The 20,562-nt window shown below is 41.8% G+C and overlaps 1 protein-coding gene, 1 non-coding gene and 1 pseudogene across 2 annotated transcripts; 2 read left to right on the top strand and 1 right to left on the bottom strand.

Annotated features, from left to right (window-relative positions):
* The first annotated feature begins 760 nt into the window (after positions 1-760).
* LOC125653858 (N-acyl-phosphatidylethanolamine-hydrolyzing phospholipase D-like) overlaps positions 761-20,562 on the top strand; it is a 57,896-nt pseudogene continuing 38,094 nt past the window's right edge.
* LOC125653818 (uncharacterized) lies at positions 788-20,558 on the top strand. Its single transcript, XM_056145588.1, has 8 exons — positions 788-877; positions 17,196-17,788; positions 17,899-17,911; positions 18,149-18,316; positions 18,406-19,093; positions 19,179-19,355; positions 19,436-20,209; positions 20,298-20,558. The coding sequence occupies exons 1-8, from the start codon at positions 792-794 to the stop codon at positions 20,556-20,558; spliced, it is 2,760 nt and encodes a 919-aa protein (XP_056001563.1). The 5' UTR covers positions 788-791.
* LOC125657276 (U1 spliceosomal RNA) lies at positions 12,707-12,870 on the bottom strand. The gene has a single exon (XR_007363256.2). It is a non-coding gene; the product is annotated as a U1 spliceosomal RNA (small nuclear RNA).

Raw genomic sequence — 20,562 nt, 5'->3', positions numbered from 1 at the left:
TGAAATAGCTAATCGGCAAACAGGTAATTCATGTTTGAATCGAATCAAAATGTCATATCAATATAATAAGATAATGTTCAGGAGTTAGATTAGAGATGAACTACCAGGAGTCCACGCCTATTGACAATAATGTAGGGACTGAGTACTGCCATTAATCAGTCTGTTAGTTAGTTAAAAAAAACAGAAATCAAATACAAGATGTTCAACTTGTTGTTTTATCAACATCATGCATTATCGTAGTTTTATATCCACCACTCTGTGTGAAGTAACGTGAACAATGCAAGTACACCGCACATACAGTTTATAAACTTTTATACACACATTTAACTTTGCTTAATCGAATTATGAGATAAAATTGTTTCATCGCTCGTATAAATATTTTTTTTAATTTTGATTTTGATTAAAATAAAACACATTTGCCTGATTTTTTTATGTTATCTTAGCTACATTAATGTTTCTAATGCTTAAGTTTCCGTTCCGTTTTCCGTTTCGCGCTTTACATATGTAGCAACACTCCTTCATACGTGGAATAAAATAAAGACAAAGTGAAAAATCAATAACAATTTAACTTCTAATTAAAACGTACATACATGTACATGTAAAAATGAATAAGATAAAAAGAACATAGATGGTTCAATACGCATACACTGTATATTTTTCATAATTCGCTTACTTCAAATACCTGGCGTATTAATTCTATATATAGATTCGGGAAATTACGTGTTTAAATATAGAATTACGTAGCTGGGAATTTTGTGTTACTAACAGTTTGGTCGTTCGAGAGAGGACATATGACTTATTCTTTAGTGTATATTCTCAATATTTTTACTGATCATGGAATTTTGAATGACATGCTATGGAATTCAAATGGAAAAAGGTACGTTTTTTGTTAGCAATTGTTAATTTATCTACGGTATAGTATATATAGGTCTAGTAATTGTTGTGCAAACTTTTAGTTTGTAATTTACAAAGCTATTTCGATTTAATTTTAGTCAGCGTTTGGATTTATATTAGTTTCTTTTCTTTTTTTAACTATAAAAATATAAATAGAAATTGTATTCTTAATCCTCGCAGGCATAATGGAAAAATATACAACGTTTTTAAAAGCGTGGAATAAGATATACACAACGTACAAAATAAAGACGAATTTTAGCTTTTGATTAACAGAATAAATAATCAGATTAAGTTCATCAGAAAAAAAGAAGAATATTGATTGTCCAATGTGCATACATAGTATAGTTTCATTGTAAAGATATTTGAGGTAAAATCGTGTGTATATAGGCCTTTCCGAAAACGTGAGTTATCTCTCTTTGTATTCTTACATTTAGTGTGAATATGACAACTTCCGGGTAGTAACACAGTCAGACTGCGCATATATTATATATATAGTTATATTAGTATGGGCGCTGTTCAAAATCGAGAACAGTTGAAATCATTTGTACGAGTGAGTTAGAAAATGTTAATGGAAAAAAAGAAGAAGAATTTCTTGATCGAGTCGGGAGTGATTTTCGGGGGGAGGGGGGATTTTAAAAATTAAATTGGAAATCACCCAGACATTCATTTGTTTACATATGTATCCAATAACGACTGACATAATTATTTTGTAGGCAATTTTTTTTATTATAGATATTTAAAACGTCGAGTGCCTGTGGTGAGAAGATCTTGCATACATGTAAAATGCCCCCCCCCCCTCTTTTCAAAATAAAAGAAATCAATTAAAATAGGAAATCAACGCTTTCATTGTTTTATCAGGGCTAAATTTATTCCACCACCACCAATCGACTCTTTCAAAAATAAACCAGATTGCAATCATTGGGTAACTTTCTTCAAAGTACCTGGACGTGGACGTGCAAATCATTTTGTACACTGCAGCATGAAGCTAGGATTTTTAATATCAACTGATATGTTTAAAATGCAGTAAAATAGGTAACTAAATAATATTTTTTATTAATTTTGTTGAATATTGCTAGACTGATATAAATTATTTTTCATAGACCTGTGTGATCCCGGAAAGGGGGGGGGGCATATTCTCAAATGTACTCTCTGGGGGATAGGTAAGTTTACCCCCCCCCCCCCCTAATACAATGCTTTTGACGTCTCTGTATCTTCCCTCTTTTATTCGTTTTAGCCCCCTTGAAATCTATTTGATTATGTATAGGCACGTATCTTGTCATAAAAGAAATTGCAATGACAGATTTAGACACCCCCTTTCGCCACAAATTTACAAAATAATTTGAGTAAAACTCCGAATATTTTACTCAAAATGGCTGTATTTACAGGTACATACTCTTGCCGACTATAAATTCAGGATGTTCAATTATACGTTATTTTATTTTCAAAGCATTGCATGTCAGTTTAAAGATGGTTTGTGACGACGAAATTCTTTATGGTTATACTTGTATTTGAAACTGTATAAAATTTGTGGGCAGACAGCTGGAAATCTGTCAGTGGCCTCTGCTTCATTTACAAATTTTACTCACCAATCGAAGGAGATGAACATTTTCAGAATCCAGATGTGTCAGTCCGACATACCTAGACGTACATCGTGGCAGAACTTTCATCACTGAATGTACTACATTGATATTGAACAAGTAACTTCTGATATTTTATTATAAATCTGACTGTATTAAAACACGGGCTATAGATCCTGAGGAAATGTATGCAATATATGATATATACTAATTTCAGTTATAAAACACGTGAAATCCTGGAAAATGGGGGGGGGGGGGTTTAGTTAGAATAATCTTACTACGTCTCGGGACAGGCCCGTCGTAGGAAATTACATCAGTTTAACGATAGAACATCCTATCGGAGAGGGGGGGGGTGTCCTCCTCTACTTACAACATTAATTTTCTATTATTTTTACAGGCAAAGTTGGTTATTTGCACGTGTATGAAGTAAACCTATGCATTGAGATCTTTTATTAACGTTAACATATTTGTTGGCGTGATTACTGTAAAATTATACAGCATTATCTTTGCGGCCTTCTGCACTGTTGATAATGACGCTTCTCGAATATACTACCCGGAAGTCTTAACCTACTGTTACGCAAGCGTACTACGTTCCGGATCAAGGAAAGATAACTCATGTTTTCGGATTGGCCTATATATAAGTAGTATAACCCGACTAGATGGGTGGTTCAACTGAGTGCACTTTTGAGGTCAAAAGGTCAAGTTTTAGAGTGCATTCGAGAGCGGGCGTAGGGTTCGCCGAGCTAGGGTTTCGCGTGCCGAGGTAGCGCGTGTTAGGACTGCGCGTGCCGAGGTAGCGCGTGCTAGGACTGTGTGTGCCGGGCTAGGACGGTATGAACTTGGGAGAGCGCTATGAGATAGGAGCGCGTGCGGAGCTATGACGCAATAATGGGAAGAAAAAAAATCGATAACACTTATGTCGAGATCGCTATGACGAGGCCCGAGCCGTGTTTTATCGGTGTTTTAATCCTCAGTGTTTGATTCCTTTTAAATTCACTGTGTTATTAATAAAAAACGCATGATTTAAAGTTTACACATTTATTAAATGAACAATTTGCACACAATTTACTGACCTCGTCTAACAGCTGACAGAAAATATATAGGGTTAGGTTTCATTTCTCGGAAACGCGGCTATTTCGTAAACAATGAACTCGGCTATTTGGTAGTTTTATAAAACGGAATTCGATTAACAATGTAAATAGTTTACACATTTATTAAATCAACAATATGAATAACAATTTACTGACCTCGTCTAACAGCTGACAGAAAATATATAGGGTTAGGTTTCAATTCTCGGAAACGCGGCTATTTCGTAAACAATGAACTCGGCTATTTGGTAGTTTTATAAAACAGAATTCGATTAACATTGTAAAACAATGCAGAACAGCTGTGAGAAAAAAAAATGTACTTTACCCCACTGCCGCATTACATGACGTCACAATGAAAAATACATCATGATGAAGGTCATGACGTACATCTCTACATTCCTTTACGATTAGAAATGTCAAAATATTTTTTCGTTATTTACCACCGCTGCCAAACGATAAACCGCATTCGTGTAAAAGTTTATGTCAAATGGGTTATATTAATTCTCTTTGATATTGAAATATTTTCAATTTCTTCTTTATATAACATACATGCTAAAGTAATAGCCATATTATATTGTGATCTTGATATTGCCCCTAATCTACACGTATAGAGACTTTCACAATGAACTCATTTGTGAAATTCCGTACATACAAATTTCATCATTGGTACAACACTCCGAGGTTTTTGAGTGAAAGATGTTTGATTTATGTAACATGTGAACTTCAGTGCAAAAGGAAAGTTAGGGGAGTAAGTTGTGGCTTCAACAGAAAACATATTTTTCAGGCTAGATTCAACTTCGTATAGGCAAAAATTGCCGCATCTTACATATTCAATGCAAAAATTAGACATGTTACAAGTCACGATAAACTTGCTCTCATCACTTTTCAAATTAAGAAATTAATATGTTTTGGAGGGCGTGCGGAGCTATGACACAACAATGGGGAGAAAAAATCGATAACACTAACTAAAGTCGAGATCGCTATGACGAGGTCTGAGCCGTGTTTTATCGGTGTTTTAATCCTCAGTGTTTGATTCCTTTAAATTCACAGTGTTATTAATAAAAAAAAAACAAAAAAACCGCATGATTTAAACCGTGTTTTAATCCTCAGTGTTTAATTCCTTTAAATTCACAGTGTTATTAATATAAAAAAAAAAACCCGCATGGTTTAAACTTTGTTTTATTCCTCAGTGTTTGAATCCTTTAAAACCCACAGTGTTATTAATAAAAAACGCATGATTAAATGACTCTATTTATTAAATGTTATAATCTAATTAATTTAGAGTTCAAGTTATTGACGTTGTGGAACATTCTATATGACGCTGTGGCCGAGCTAGGCCTGGAACATTCTATATGACGTTGTGGAAAAACCTGCTTTTCGATGACGTCACAATAAGTATATAAACGCAATACACAATTCGCGTTGTCACTTTCATCAGCATGTCTGAGCGAATCCAGGATAGAGAGAGAGATAGAAGGGAGCAGCGATTAAGATATTTAGAACAACATCTTCACTTACAACGAGCGCGTGAATTACAACTCCGCAGACGGAATAGAGAGCGACTGGGAATTTTACAACAAGGTCGCGGATTACGAAATCAGCAACAACCTAGAAGGTTAGTGTCGGAATACTACCATATTCAGCTGGATAGAGATCGTCATTCCCGGAAATTCAAAGTGAAACAAAATGTCTACAACGTAACTTTTAGGCCCATTCCAGATTCTTCAATTATTCGGCGTTTATTTCGGGATTTACTTCAAAAAGTGAAATTACGGATGCAGTGTAACCCGAACGATTATGTACGGCTCAACATTCGACACCCCGCTTTGGATTCAGACATCTGGGTCGAATTTACCCAGTCCAAAAACCTCAACGAGGAGAAAATTTTAAACAAAATAGAAGCCGTGCAGCAATCTAAGAAGGAATTTGTCATCACAGACGGATCTATACAGCTGGATTTTTTCCACGTGAAATACCCCCAGGGGAGTGGCGGCGGCGTGAAGAGAAAACATCTGCACGTGGATAAGGAGAAATTCAAGACCTCCAAGAGAGCCATCGTTCGTATTAACAACCCCGACGATTCATTGTGTCTCCCTCGAGCTATCGTTGTGGCGCGACTTCACAGTCAAAAACCCGAGCATTCCGACCCCGAATGGGAGAAGATGTGGTTAAGGATGAGAAAAGGGGATACACAATCGCTTGACCAGAAACGACAGGCCTTAGCTCTCATGGAACTCGCCGGGTGTGCAAACGACCAACCGTGTGGGCCTCAGGAATGGGAGAAATTACATCAGGTCTTAGCTCCCGAGTATCGCTTGAAAATATTTCAATTTAAGACAAACACACAGCGATTACGATTAAACCCCATCTACAGAGGCCAAGGGAGCGGAAAATGTTTGAACATCCTGCTGGATAACGAACATTACGATACCATAACATCGATGCCGGGAGTGACGGAAAATCCATATTATTGTGATTACTGTGATATTGGATATAGCCACATCGAAGAGCACCGTACAGTCTGTCCTCACCGCTGTTCGTTTTGTTTGGCCGACACCCCCTGTTCCCCGGACGGCACCCGCACGGAATGCTCTCATTGTAAGGGATTTTTTAGAAATGCTGCGTGTTACCAGACCCACTTGAAACCTTACAGTAGCAATACCGCGACAACCGTGTGTAATTTAATGGGACGTTGTGACCAGTGCCAGAAATGGATGTCGAAGCAATTATTAAAGGGACACGCGTGCGGGGGAAAAACACAATGCCGCATCTGCAAGAAACTCGTCACCACCCCACATTTCTGCTTCGTTCAAAAGAAACCCAAGCCCAAACGCAACAAGGAATTGAAAATGTACATTTATTTCGATTTTGAATGTACACAGGAAAACGGAATTCACACCCCCTAATCTCTGTGTGGCCGAACGCGTGTGTCAACATTGCGACAGTTTAGACATTGACACGCGCTGTGATTACTGTCATGCGTTTGGATCGCAACGCCGCTTCGTATTTCAAGGCCCCGACACCTTAAAACAGTTTATGGACTGGCTGTTACAATCCGAGACGGACGAGAAGGGTAATGTGAGCTTCAAACACGATGAAACGACCGCCATTGCGCACAATTTCAAGGGATACGATGGGCAGTTCATCTTGAACTATCTGGTGCACACGGCCTGTATCAAACCTGCAGTCATTCTCAACGGCAGTAAAATCTTGTGCATGGGAGTGTTCGGCTTGAGATTCATCGATTCGTACAATTTCCTCCCCTTTGCCCTCGCCAAGATGCCCTCTGCGTTTGGATTAACAGAACTGAAAAAAGGTTATTTCCCTCACTTTTTCAACAAGGAACAGAACCAGAATTACGTGGGGCCTTATCCAGATGCCCACTACTACAATCCTGACGACATGTCGATCGCCAATCGTGCAGCCTTCTATACCTGGTACAATCAACAGGCCGAGAAAGTGTTCGATTTCCAGAAGGAATTCTTGGCTTACTGTATCTCGGATGTGGATATTTTACGCCGTTGTTGTGCGCAATTTAAGGCGACACTCTACGGACTCGTCCGCGTCGACCCGTTTCAGGAATCAATAACTTTTGCCAGCACGGCTAATTTAGCTTATCGACGAGGCTTCATGACACAGGACACCATAGCCATCATCCCCAATATGGGTTACCAACCGTCGCGCCGCTATTCGGCCAAGGCCTGTCGCTGGCTCACCTCCCTAGACCGCAACCTACGTCATGCTAAGAACGGGGGCGAAATTACCATAGGACCCTATACGGTGGACGGCTACGACGAGGAATCCCGCACCGTGTACGAATTTTACGGCTGCTACTGGCACGGGTGCCCCACCTGTTATCCGAATCTGTTGACGGAAACCCACCCCCATCGAGTCCAACAGACGTATCAATCCCTGTACGAGCAGACCTTGAAACGAGCCGCCGCCTTAGAGCAACAAGGATATACGGTAGTGAGCATCTGGGAACACGTGTTTGATCGTCAAGTCAAAAACAATCCGGAGTTACAAACATTCCTACGAGACCTCGATATTCAGGACCCCTTAAATCCCCGCGATGCCTTATACGGAGGTCGTACCAATGCCACGCGCCTGTATTGCGAGGAGGGTGACATGCGATACGTCGATGTGTGTTCCCTGTATCCTTACGTGTTGAAATACAGAGCGTTTCCCATCGACCATCCTCAAGTCATCACCAGCGATTTCGCCGATGTGAGAGAGTACTTTGGACTCATTCGTTGCCGCGTCCTCCCACCCCGAGGTCTGTATCATCCCGTACTACCCTACAAGACAGGCGGGAAATTACTCTTCCCCTTATGCCGAACCTGCGCCGAACATCGCAATTTAGGACCCGACGATCGATGCAGTCACACCGATTCAGAACGCAGTCTGACCGGAACCTGGGTGACCGTAGAAGTACACAAAGCTCTAGATCTCGGCTATCGGCTCGAGCGCATCCACGAAGTCTGGCATTTCGAAAAGACCAGCCAGGATTTGTTTCGATCTTACATCGACACTTTCCTGAAGATCAAACAAGAAGCTTCCGGATTTCCCGATGAATGTCAGACGCCCGAACAGAAACAAGAATATATCAGTGAGATCCGGCGCCGGGAAGGCATCTTCATGAACCTAATAGACATTGAGAAAAACCCCGTCCGTAGAACCATTGCCAAACTCTTTTTAAATTGTCTCTGGGGGAAATTTGCACAACGATTACAGCTACCACAAACACAGTATTTAACCGAGGAAGAAGAATTACAGAAAAAATTACAAGATGCCACTCTAGAAATCAAAGGAGTCGAGCTGCTGGAAAATCGAGATCACCCCGAAGCCGACATGATGCTGATCAATTATCAGGAAAAAGAAGAATTTTTAGAAGACTGTCCTTTTGGCAATGTGGTGTTAGCGTGTTTTACCACCGCACACGCTCGTTTACATCTCTACGAGACTCTAGAGCCTTTGGGGGATCGCGTCCTCTACTTCGATACCGACAGCATCATTTACCAACACGATGAGAGTCGGTTCAACCCCACCATCATCAACAGTTTAGGAGGCTGGACCGATGAATTGAGTGGTGACCGCATCGTCAAATACATGTCGGGAGGCCCTAAAAATTACGCGTACGAGACCCAGGGCGGAAAATCAATGTGTAAAGTCAAAGGACTGACGCTCAATTATCGAGCTTCCAGGATCGTTTCCCTCACCACCTTAGAAAAAATGTTGAAAGGGGAGGAAGAAGAAGTCCATGTGCGTTACCCCCACTTTATTCAAAGAACACGACAGCACGATGTTCGCACCAGCCCCTTAGTAAAGAAATACCGCGTAGTGTACGAAAGCGACAGCGGGTTCACCATTACAACACTCTCCCTTACGGGTATTAAAAAAAAACAACCAAAAAACTGTCCTGTTTGTAGACATTCCGTGGACGAGACTGCACGCATTTTTACTTGTTGAATAAACTGTATTTTTGATTTTGTAAATAAATTTTTTACTTGTTGAATAAACTGTATTTTTGATTTTGTAAATAAATTTTTTACTTGTTGAATAAACTGTATTTTTGATTTTGTAAATAAATTTTTTACTTGTAAATAAATATGTATGATACTCTAGAACTCGTGTCATTAATCAAGATGTATACCTACGAGACACTAGGGTCGTTTCAATTGAAACACGAATTTACTATGGTAGTAGCAGGTCCTTCCAAATCGGGTAAAACGGAATTTGTGAAACAATTGGTACAAAATACGTAATGGATTTCACCCCCACCTGAAAAAATAGTCTGGTGTTACCGAGAATGGCAGCCGGCTTACGAATCATTACAAGAGTCGGTGACATTCATTCACAATATTCCCTCAGACGACGAGCAATTAGTCGCCGATTTCGACACTCGTCATTTACTGATTTTTGATGATATGATGGGGGGGGGGGGGGGGGGGGGGAAGGCCATAGAATCCATTGTGGATTGGTTTACGCGCAAAGCGCATCATCGCAATACCAGTGTCATTTACATCACGCAAAATCTCTTCGATCGAGCTGTGCAACATCGGACCATCAGTCTGAATGCCCATTATCTCGTATTGTTTAAAAATCCTAGAGATAAATCTCAGATCGGGGTGTTAAGTCGGCAATTACAAATGCCTCATTTACTATCGGCCTATGATGAAGCCACCCGTATTCCTCACGGGTATTTACTGGTCGATTTAAGTCCTCAGACCCCCGAGGAATTGAAATTAAGAAGTCAACTCTTTACCACGTTAGCCGTGTACATGGCTCCGAGAGTATAAATAATGACTCCTCGTGAGTAACCATTTCATTTCATTGTAACCTATCATCATGGGTAGAGTCGTGGTGGTGGTGGTGGTGGTGGTGGAAGTATATAAAGAACCTAGAGCCAGAAATTATTCATTCACTTTTATGCATTCGCGCAGATAACATGATTGAGTGCTCAGAGTGTCATGTTTTATTTTCCCGCAAAGATGCCATGATGCGTCATAAAAGACTAAAACACGGGGAAAGCGATAAGGAAGAGGATATTGACATGAGTGATGTCTCTCCAACACGGAGTGATACTGACAGTGACGCAGAGGAAAACAATATCGTCTTTCGCCAAATGGCACATAAAGCGCGAAAACATATTGCCGGAGAGTGTCAGAAGAGATACGAGAAATACTTGAACCAAAATATGCCAGAAAAGAAAGCTAGTAAGAAAGCAGACGAAAAGACCAAAGGAGAAACTTACCAACAGTTTAGAAAACTGTATGAGCGGTTCCTTTACGATCAGTATCAGTTGAAAGGAGACACAACGCATGAACAGGTGACGGACGCCATCGATGAATTTGTGTCCGACAATCATGGATTAAAGAAATCCATTAAAATGGCTCTTCGCAAACACAAATATTTACTTGAATCTTACCTAGATAAGTCTGACAATGATGAAGACGAGGAGGAGGAAGACGAAGAGGAGGAGGAAGACTAACCGATGCGACATAATCACACCTCTGTATAACGAGAAACACTGTCTTTAAAAACTGAATTCATTCAAAATTTGACCTGCATCTACTTGAAGGAAAAAGCTACATCAAATGACATTTTTCATCTGAAATATGCAATAAATAAAAGTTGTAAACCTACAAAAATGTGTTATTTTTTATGACATGGGTATTACGAAGCAAACTCAAATAAGAAATGTAACGAATCCTCAGGTGGTAGGATCCAATACCCTGAAGTTATCAAGAGTGGTTCCTTGTACATTTCATCTGGAAGATAGACAACATAGGTGGTAGTGTGTGTGGTGTACAAGTGGTGGTATGGGGGTGTAAGGTGGTGATATGTGGTGTGTAAGTGGTGTTAATAAAATGTGGTTGGTAGTATGGTGAAACATGCAAACTAATAACGCTAGATCAATCTCTTTCATTAATATTAAGGAAAGAAATGCAATATTAAGGACCTATATAGGTAATAGGGTGAGTTGTGTTAAAGAAACCCTAAGTCATGGAAACTGGTTTACCAATAGTGGTGAGTAGGTGTTATGTAGCGTATAGGTGGTAGTGTGTGGTGTACAAGTGGCGGTATGGAGTGTATAAGTGGTGATATGTTGTGTTAATAAAATGTGGGTGGTAGTATGGTGGTGACACATGCAAACTAAAAACGGTAGATCAATCTCTTTCATTAATATTATCATGCTAAGAAATGCAGTAAGTTTTAAATAAAGACGAGTTTAACAACTACAAACCACATGCAAAATAGACCAAAGGTGCCTTTCTCCCGTTTTTTTTCTAAGTACAAGATCGCTGTGGAGGGCAGTAAAGTGAGGGTTATAATATATATATATATATATTATTGGAGAGGCACGGAGGGCAGACCTCCACAGCTAAAGAATCGAACGCGTTCGACCTGGGGAATTCCCTAGACTAATCCGTTACGTCACAACACTAAGGTTGGCGGTTGAAGTAATACGTGACAATTTTAACGAGACTATATGGCCCAGTAGGTTTAAAATAAAGACGACTTTAACAACTACAAGTCGCATATAAAAGATATCGCAAGAAACATGGGACTTAGACTTTTGTCAAACCCAGTATAATATATGTCCATGGTTGGTGTTTAAATTAATACCACAAGAAACACAAGCCCATGATCGGCGTTTAGATTGATACCATAAGAAACACGAGTCCAGGGTTATACTTCTAAGTGCGTGCTTTAAACATTTACAACTATATGTTCCAGTAAGTTTAAAATAACCACAAGTTTAACACCAACAAGTCACATACTAAAGCAACCGGAGGTATTTCTCTCTCCCAGGATTTTTTCTAAGTACAAACTCGCTGCGGAGGGTGTAATTGGAGGGCAGTAAAACTAACGATGTAATATACCTGCCGGACAACGCGCGGGATGATAAGTCAATGCGACAGAGTGTATAAACACCATGTTATACGTTGCTAAAAACTGAATTGAATTGCAGTAAAAATAAAACTGACCTTATTTTTGTGTTTGTGTTGTTTTATCCTATCATTTTCTGTTCTGTTCTCACTGTTACATGTCCACTTTCTTCTTTTAAAAAATATCGAATAATGCCACAAGAAACCCCGATGGCACGCGCTTTTCGAAAAGAAATTCACAACATGAAGAAAAGAAAAATAACAGGGAAGAGAAATGAATCCACACGTTTCGGCAATCTCCACAACATCCGTTGTCATGAATACGACGTCACAATAGGCACACAGGGTCACAGTTAAAGGGGAGTAACTCCGATATTTGGTTCCATGCAGTAAAATGTAAAAATGGACTGAATTGGGTTTAAAAGATTTGGAATAAATTTTAAATATATTGGCCTGTTGCAAATTTATATCAGCGAAATACAGATATCTGTGTGACGGAAAACAATTAAATTATAATGTGACAGTAACATTTAACAATACCACAATAATCAGCGAAATGTAGTGACAAACTGCGGGAAAATACATGGAGAAAGTGCGCATACTTAATGATCTAAAAACTACTCTGATGAAACCCAATTTCAAATGTATATGACTAGAAATAAAAACATGTGATGATATTTACAAGCAATAAAAATTAATTTGAAGAAAAATTCTATGGTCAATGTGTGCAATCTGAATTTCAATTGAGCATATCCAGGGGTTAGCGCGAACGCAGACCCCCACACTTAAAAATTACGTGCCCGAGTCGCCCGCATTTGGGGCGATCGCAAGGTTCAGCCGATCTGAAGTGCAATAGAAAGGCCTCGCCCTGGAGGGACCCCCTTGGGGATCAGGGTGCCCTCTGCACCAGGTAAGTATGACTTGGCTGTGTTGAACTTGACAATTTCATTCTATGCCGCCTTACAAAAATGAAGTGTTTAAGAAATTTTAGACATCACCATTATACATTCTACTACACGGACATACCCCAAATGACATCGCCCCTCACAGATTACTTGCTCCTGTGCGACTCTTCAACCCTAAGCGAAATTCACACACTGCAAGCACGCATCGCACGCCTTTCTGTCAAACGCTCCGTTTTTCTAACTGTGACGTACTGTGAACGTTCGAATTCGCACAGCCAACGTTCGGTTGCTTGAATTTTTCTTTGGAAAAGACATGAAATATATGATTATTACTGTTAATTTCTTTAGTTACAAGAAAGAGAATTCACTAGGGCAATGTTCTCCGCGCACAGCAGTGTGCGGCAGGTTCGAATCCTCCCGGGGGAGGTTTTTTTTTTTTTTTTTTTTTTTTTTTTTTATAAATAAGAAAAAAAAAATATGGAACGCTTCACGACCAATTTCTGGACCAATCAGATGCCCAGAATGGATCCAATTCTGTCCCAAAAGTTCCAATTCTTGGTTCCAATTCTGGGCTTCCGTCCAATCAGAGCGCCGCGTTCAGATTCTAAATTGGGACGACCGCCATTTTGGTAAGTAGTTGATTATATAGAAAAATATAAAAATCGACTTTACTAGAGTTTTATCGGGAGTTTGAAGTCAAATTTGGTATCAAAAGATTCAGCACGATGAGTTTCATTGATTTGAGGCGGGTAGCCAGAGAGAAATCGGCTTATTTATGCAAAACGGGAGGTTGTAAACATTGTAAATAGAGGAAATTCGAGGGGACGCGGTCTTCGATGAAATGCCCAGAATTTAAATTCTAACCGATTTGCATCTGGATTTTGGCCTAAAATCAATTCAATCAATCATGTAGAATTGCCTCGTAAACGCACGGCCGTGTAGATAACGTTTAAATGTGATTTTTAAGTGAAAACCTGTTTGCTCGGAGCCGGTTATTTTGACACAATGTGTACAAATTTGAAAAACGTGTCTCAAAGATATATTGAGTGAAACTGTGTTGATTTTCAGCTTTAAAGCACAGATTTAATCATGAATAATTGTCCCGTAAATGCACGGTCATGCAGATAGGGTTTTAATAAGTATTTTAAGTGAAAACTGACCTGCTCGAATCCTGTCCTCTCAACATTGTTTACATTGGTTGAAAACTGCAATCTCAGATATTTTGTATGAAACCCAGCTGTTTTAAAGCTTAAATCAGTTGCTTTTAAACTAAATTCGACATTAGCACACTCAGTTTCATTCAAAATACTGGAAATTTTAGGTTAAACGTGTCTACATTTATGTGATGTGTCACTTACCCCCCATGTTGTTTTGTTGGCGCAGTGATATGAGCACGCACTTGATTCATTGAATGTAAAAATGAGAATTCTGAGACATACATTTACATTTAGTGTCATGCATAGATTCCAGAACCCTTTCGATCCCCGGTTTGCCATCATTCACTCAGGGGAGCTTCGTGTGAGGGTCTCTAAGGAGGCTAGCAGCTGCCCATGCCTCTTTTGAAGCCCCCACTGTACTGGCATACAAGATTCTGAAGGAAAAGGAGGCAAACGTAGGGCCAAAAAGTCTCTGGAGGAAGCCAAGAGGAAAAAAGGTAAGTATGCCAGTAGCCGAGACAGCGATATCATGCTTAATTCACAACTTTATTTTTCTTTTCCTACAAGCATCCTTTCTGTGGTGTGATTATGGTGTAGGTTTACCTGCTTGACCAGGCTCATCTTTCTGTGGGTGTCAAGAGACTGTGGACCGTGAGACTGCCATTAGCTGCAACCTGGAAGTAGTTAAGATACTTGGGGACTGAGCATAGTCAGGTGAGGACATGTCATGTTTGTAATGCATTATCCATAAAATTTCACTGTACTTGGCTGTACATCGACTCTAATTTCATGTCGTGAGAGGTGCTGATGTCTGAATCAGACTGGCTGCCATGATCACTGGACACCAGCATCAACCCACTCAAGGTTATCTACATAGACTGCGACTGTTGTGGTCCCCAGTATGTACCCAAAAAGTTTGTGGGATGGGCTGCCATTGAGGTAAATGGTGTTGTCAAAGCTGGGGGTCAATTATTTAGAAATGTGATACATTAAATTACAATTACATTGGAATTTTTCCATTACAATCACCATTACCTTTATTTATAAAAGTTATCGATTAAATTACAGTTACTTTGCATTAGTAACGAATTACATTAAAAATAAATTATAATGAACTACATGAATCTGATTTCTTTATATTCACTGTAAATTTTACCAAGCTTCATTCAATTAACTTTATTTATAAATATAATTTTAAGGATGTACTGTAAACCAGTAAAACTATGACTCTCTCTCCATTGTAGGCAAGGCACTTCCTGAGGAGGATTCCAGTGCTTGTAAAACTCATTCACACCCCCATGTACCCCTAGTCCAGGCGCTGTCTGTCCAGCTGTATCTTCCAGTGAGACAGAGAGGGCCTGAAAAAGATTCAGAACCTACAAAAGAAGCAACAATACTATACAAGCTTTTAATGCTGCCTAAATTTATATGAATTCATTGGTATAAATTTAGAAGGTCCCAAGCCCTTCATAAAAGCAGAGGGAAAGCTTGATATGTATTGTAAATGACTTTATTTTAATGTTTTATTTGTCCGCTCTATTATTTGTCCAATTTTACAGTTAACAAAGGCTGTATATCTAGTGTATTTGTATTCTGTGTGTTGCCGCTCTTTGGTATCGATGTAAAATGCTGTTTTCTACTTTATATCAATCCATATAAAACCAGATTGTTGTTGTTCCTTGAAATTTGGAGTTGGAATCACTTGCATAATGTGTCAAGAAAGAAAACCCACTGGGATTCGAACCCAGATCTCTTGCCCACTGATGGGACAAGCGTGTTAACCACTACACCACAGGAATTGACCATGACACAAAATACAAGGATTTGAAAGGCTATTTAAATGTAAATGCTGAAAAAGGAGGCAAAATTAGCCTTGAAGTGAGTTACATTTAGGAGAAAATGAAAAAAGACTTGCAGAAAACCCTTAAAAATTAACATAAAGGGGAAAGAAATGAGTCTCCCTGATCATCTTGAAATTCTAAGCGCTGAAAATAGCTTCTAAATATTAAAAAATGAGCTCATATTAAAGGCAAATTGAAGGAAATGTGAGAGTAAATATCCTAGAAATAGGGGCCGAAAAGTCGGCCCTGAAATTCCCTTCCTTTCTCCCTCTTTTCTCTCTTTTTCCTCTCTCTCTCCTCTCTTCTTGCTGCAGGAATTGGAACGCTTACCACGAAGATTGTAGTAGTGTCATCCTTGCTCCGCAATCTTCGTGGTGAGATTCCAATTTCTGGACCAATCAGATGCCCAGAATGGTTCCAATTCTGTCCCAAAAGTTCCAATTCTTGGTTCCAATTCTGGGCTTCCGTCCAATCAGAGCGCCGCGTTTAGATTCTAAATTGGGACGACCGCCATTTTGGTAAGTAGTAGATTATATAGAAAAATACAAAAATCGACTTTACTAGAGTTTTATCGGGAGTTTGAAGTCGAATTTGGTATCAAAAGATTCAGCACGATGAGTTTCATTAATTTGAGGCGAGTAGCCAGAGAGAAATCGGCTTATTTATGCAAAACGGGAGGTTGTAAACATTGTAAATAGAGGAAATTCGAAGGGACGCGGCCTTCGATGAAATGCCCAGAATTTAAATTCTAACCGATTTGCATCTGGATTTTGGCCTAAAATCAATTCAATCAATCATGTAGAATTGCCTCGTAAATGCATGGCCGTGTAGATAACGTTTAAATGTGATTTTTAAGTGAAAACTTGTTTGCTCGGAGCCGGTCATTACACACAATGTGTAGAAATTTTGAAAAACCTTTCTTAAAGATATTTTGAGTGAAACTGTGCTGAATTTTAGCTTCAATGCACAGAGTTAATCATAAACAATTGTCCCGTTAATGCACGACCATGTAGGTAGGGTTTAAATAAGCATTTTAAGCGAAAACTTACCTGCTCGAAACCGGACCCCTCCACACTGTTTACATTGGTTGAAAACTGCAATCTCAGATAGTTTGTATGAAACATAGCTGTTTTTAAGCTTAAATCAGTTGATTTTAAACTAAATTCGACAGTAGCACACTCAGTTTCATTCAAAATACTGGAAATTTGAGGTTAAACGTGTCTACATTTATGTGATGTGTCACTTACCCCCCATGTTGTTTTTTGGCGCAGTAATATGAGCGCGCATTTGATTCATTTAATGTAAAAGTGAGAATTTTTGAGACATACATTTACATTTAGAATCATGGAGAGATCCCTGAATCCTTTCGAGCCCCAGTTCGCCAGAATCCACTCGGGGGAGCTTCGTCTGCGGGCCCCAAAGGAAGCTAGCAGCCTGCCCATGCTTCCTTTGAAGCCCGCACTGGACGGCTGGACTGTTATGAGGAATGCTAGAGAACGTGTGGAGGTCCTCGGTGGTCCCGCAGCTGTGAGGAATTACAAAAATGTGCTGTCCCAGCACATCCTGCAGTTCGGGAAGTACCGGGGACAGACGTTCAAGTGGGTCCTGGAGAATGATCTCGGGTGGGTTACTGGCGTACTGGCTACAGTCGCGTGTGCTGGCGAGAAGGAGGAGGGTACCCCCCTGTCGCAGAACAAGTTCCGTCTCCTGCAGTACGTGAAGATGTACCCCATGGTCCACGAGATCCTGAAGGAGAAGGAGGCGAAGCGAAGGGTGGAGAAGTCTCTGGAGGATGCCAAGCCGAGGAAGGTAAGTATGCCGGCGACAGCGACCCGACCGTCCCAGGAGCCTCATCTGAAGACCGACGTGATGGAGGACCGAGACCTGGCTGCCGCAGTACGGGAGATCGAGACCATGGAGATCCTCTCGGGTGGTAAGTATAGACTGTGTATTTGAAAACGATAGTGTTATTCATATGTAATATTTCTAATCTGAGAACGATATCATGCTTAATTCGTGAATTTATTTCTATTTTCCTACAAGCACGGTTCCTGCGGTGAGTTTATGGTGTTCGGCTGGTGGTGTGTTGGTGTGGTACCTATATTATATAATGATACACAATACCTATATACTCACTTGCGCTTGGCGTGTAACCTGCCTTCCATTTACTGCTTTTGCTATTGATATAAAGCTTACTTATTATGCTTTTGATATTTCATCTGCTCATTATTCTATCGCTTAATCACAACACAAGCCTTATTTTGTCTTACAACATTGTAGATGTGGTGTACAGTACCTGGAAACAGGTCCTGGACCCGTGTGACCTGAAGTGGATCTCCAAGGCCCTCTTCCGCGTCAACCAGCAGGGAAAGCCAGAGATGTGTTTTGACGTCATCGACCACATGTGGTACCACCCCCCTAGCCCCCCATTGGTGTGCACGCAGCCGCCCATTGCTGACAGGTGCTTTGACTCTCTGATGTTATAAATGTGTTCTTGGAGTGATATTGGGGTGTTAAAAGGTAGCCTAATTCTGTCTTTGAATTTCTCAGGTACTTTGCCAGGCCCATCTTTCTATGGATGCCTAAGAGACTGTGGGCTGTGAGGCTGGTTTGTCCGGACTTCAAGTGCCAGAAACAGGAGCTAATTTCCTCTGGCATCTACCGGACCCTGCGGAGAGTGTTGGCCATGTCTGGCTTCTACTATCTGGCTGCTGAGTACTTGGAGTGCACCAGATGCAAGAAGAAGTTGAGCAGCTGGAACGAGGAGATAGTGAGCCAGCTCGACGTGGGACACCGCCTCCAGTTTCCCTGCATCTTGACCAGAATGATGGCTTGCGACATGGAAGTGGTGAAGATGCTGAGACAGCGGGGACTGGGGAACAGTGTCGCCAGACTCCGGCAGAACCTCTCGGAACTCCACGGCGAGGAGATGCTCAGGAGGACGGCACACTACCTCAGCGACTGCCAGGCCTTCACCAGCGCCCAGAAGAAGGGACTCTTGGCTGTGGCCCAGTTTTCTCCCCCGCCCACGCCCCGGAAGATCCCGTCCTGCCAGTGGCTTTCCTCCGTCTTCTGTCGAGACGTGATGTCCAGACTGGAGGAAGTCAAGGCTTCCATCACCAGCGTCTACGGGAGGATCCTGAAAGTGGACTCCACCAAGAAAGTGGTGAGGAAGCTGCAGGGGACGGCTGCCGACACTGCCGCGTGGGCCACCAACGTGGGGAACGAACACGGCCAGGTGAGTACGCTCATGTTTGCATTGCTGTAATCCCGATATTACTACATGTTGACATTATAATTGTTCGAACTTTGTGTCCTGACAGGTGTTGATGTCTGTCGTCACTGCTGGAGAGGGAGCTGGACTGGACGCCATGTTCGACGGACTCCAGAGGAGGTACAGCGAGGCCAGAGTCAACCCACCTGAGGTTGTCTACGTGGATCGTGACTGCTGTGGCACGAACTACGTAGGCAAGAAGTTTGAGCAGTGGTTCGCCACTCAGGTAGGTGTTGTTTCCCTTAGGTAATGCATGTTTTGAGGACACATTGTCAACTGGTAAGGACGCAATGCTTTCTATTGTAGGTGAGGCTGGACATCTGGCATTTCATGAGGAGGATTGCGAGTGCTTGTACCACGGAATCGCACCCCCTGTACCCCCAGTTCATGCGTCGTCTGTCCGGCTGCATCTTCCAGTGGGACGATGAGGACCTGACCGCCCTGAAGGAGGCAAAGCAGACTCAGGCCGCAGAGGAGGGTGTCAGCATCCAAGGTCGAGAGCAGGAGTGGATGACCAAGAGGGAACTGCGCCACGCTGTCAACCAGTTGGCACAGACTGTCCTTGGGTCCCCCTTAGACCCCGCCTTCCAGCACCCGCGGGTCCACACCGGAGAACTGATAGGGGTGGAGTACCTGTATTCCCAGACGGGCAAGGCACTCCAGGAGATCAAGGAGGAGGACGAGGACCTGGAGGAGGATGACGGGGAGATGGACGAGGGTTTCGGCGAGGAAGTGGTAGTCGTCGAAGACCTGACCATTCCAGAGCCTGACATCGAGGCAGCGGCAGCAGTGATGCAGTCCAGGAAGCTAGTGGCCGGTCTCGTGCAACCACCATCCAGTACTGCACCGCCACCATCCAGCACTAGTGCTGTCCGGCAACTTCGCAGTACTGTCAGGTCGCCGAGAAAAGCCGCACGGCCCACTGGACAGCCTAACCTTGTCGCTGCCTCAATGCCAGCACCTCGACCCGAGACCCCCCATCTGACCCCACCCCAGCCGGAGCCTGCACCTTCCACCCTACCAGAAAGAACTCCACCCCTCTCATCCCAGGCAGAGTCGGCACCGGAAGAGCAGAACCAGGTGAGTTACAATACTGTGGCACTAAACATGTTCTCGTGTTTGTACGAGTTTGTTTCCATCATATGACTCTTTGTGTCTGATATTACAGGAGGAGCGGCTGCAGGAACCCACCTCCGGACTCCAGCAAGTGCAGGACCTGGCAGACTACTTGTATGAGCTCAGGTCGTGCAGGACCCTGTCTCGGAGTCAGGAGGATGCCTTGATTGCCCTCCGGGAGAAACTGGAACCCCAGGACAAAAGACCTACGGTGTTTCAGCCCAGGACCAAGTCCCCTCCCAAGGGCAGGTTCCAGGCAGCCAAGACAGCCAAAGGACCGGTGAAAGCCAACGAGGAGAAGACCAAGAGGTGACTGT

The sequence above is a fragment of the Ostrea edulis genome, chromosome 7 (assembly GCF_947568905.1).
Source record: "Ostrea edulis chromosome 7, xbOstEdul1.1, whole genome shotgun sequence".
Taxonomy (NCBI): Eukaryota; Metazoa; Mollusca; class Bivalvia; order Ostreida; family Ostreidae; genus Ostrea; species Ostrea edulis.
Note: the sequence above shows the minus strand (reverse complement) of the source record. Positions and strands in the feature narration are given on the sequence as shown.

Bases quoted from the DNA above. Each gene is read 5' to 3' on its own strand.
- LOC125653818 (XM_056145588.1), top strand. From the start codon at position 792: ATGACTTATTCTTTAGTGTATATTCTCAATATTTTTACTGATCATGGA. The intron at 18,317-18,405 runs GTGCTTTGACTC...TGAATTTCTCAG, and splicing joins CAGCCGCCCATTGCTGACAG to GTACTTTGCCAGGCCCATCT. The intron at 19,094-19,178 runs GTGAGTACGCTC...GTGTCCTGACAG, and splicing joins TGGGGAACGAACACGGCCAG to GTGTTGATGTCTGTCGTCAC.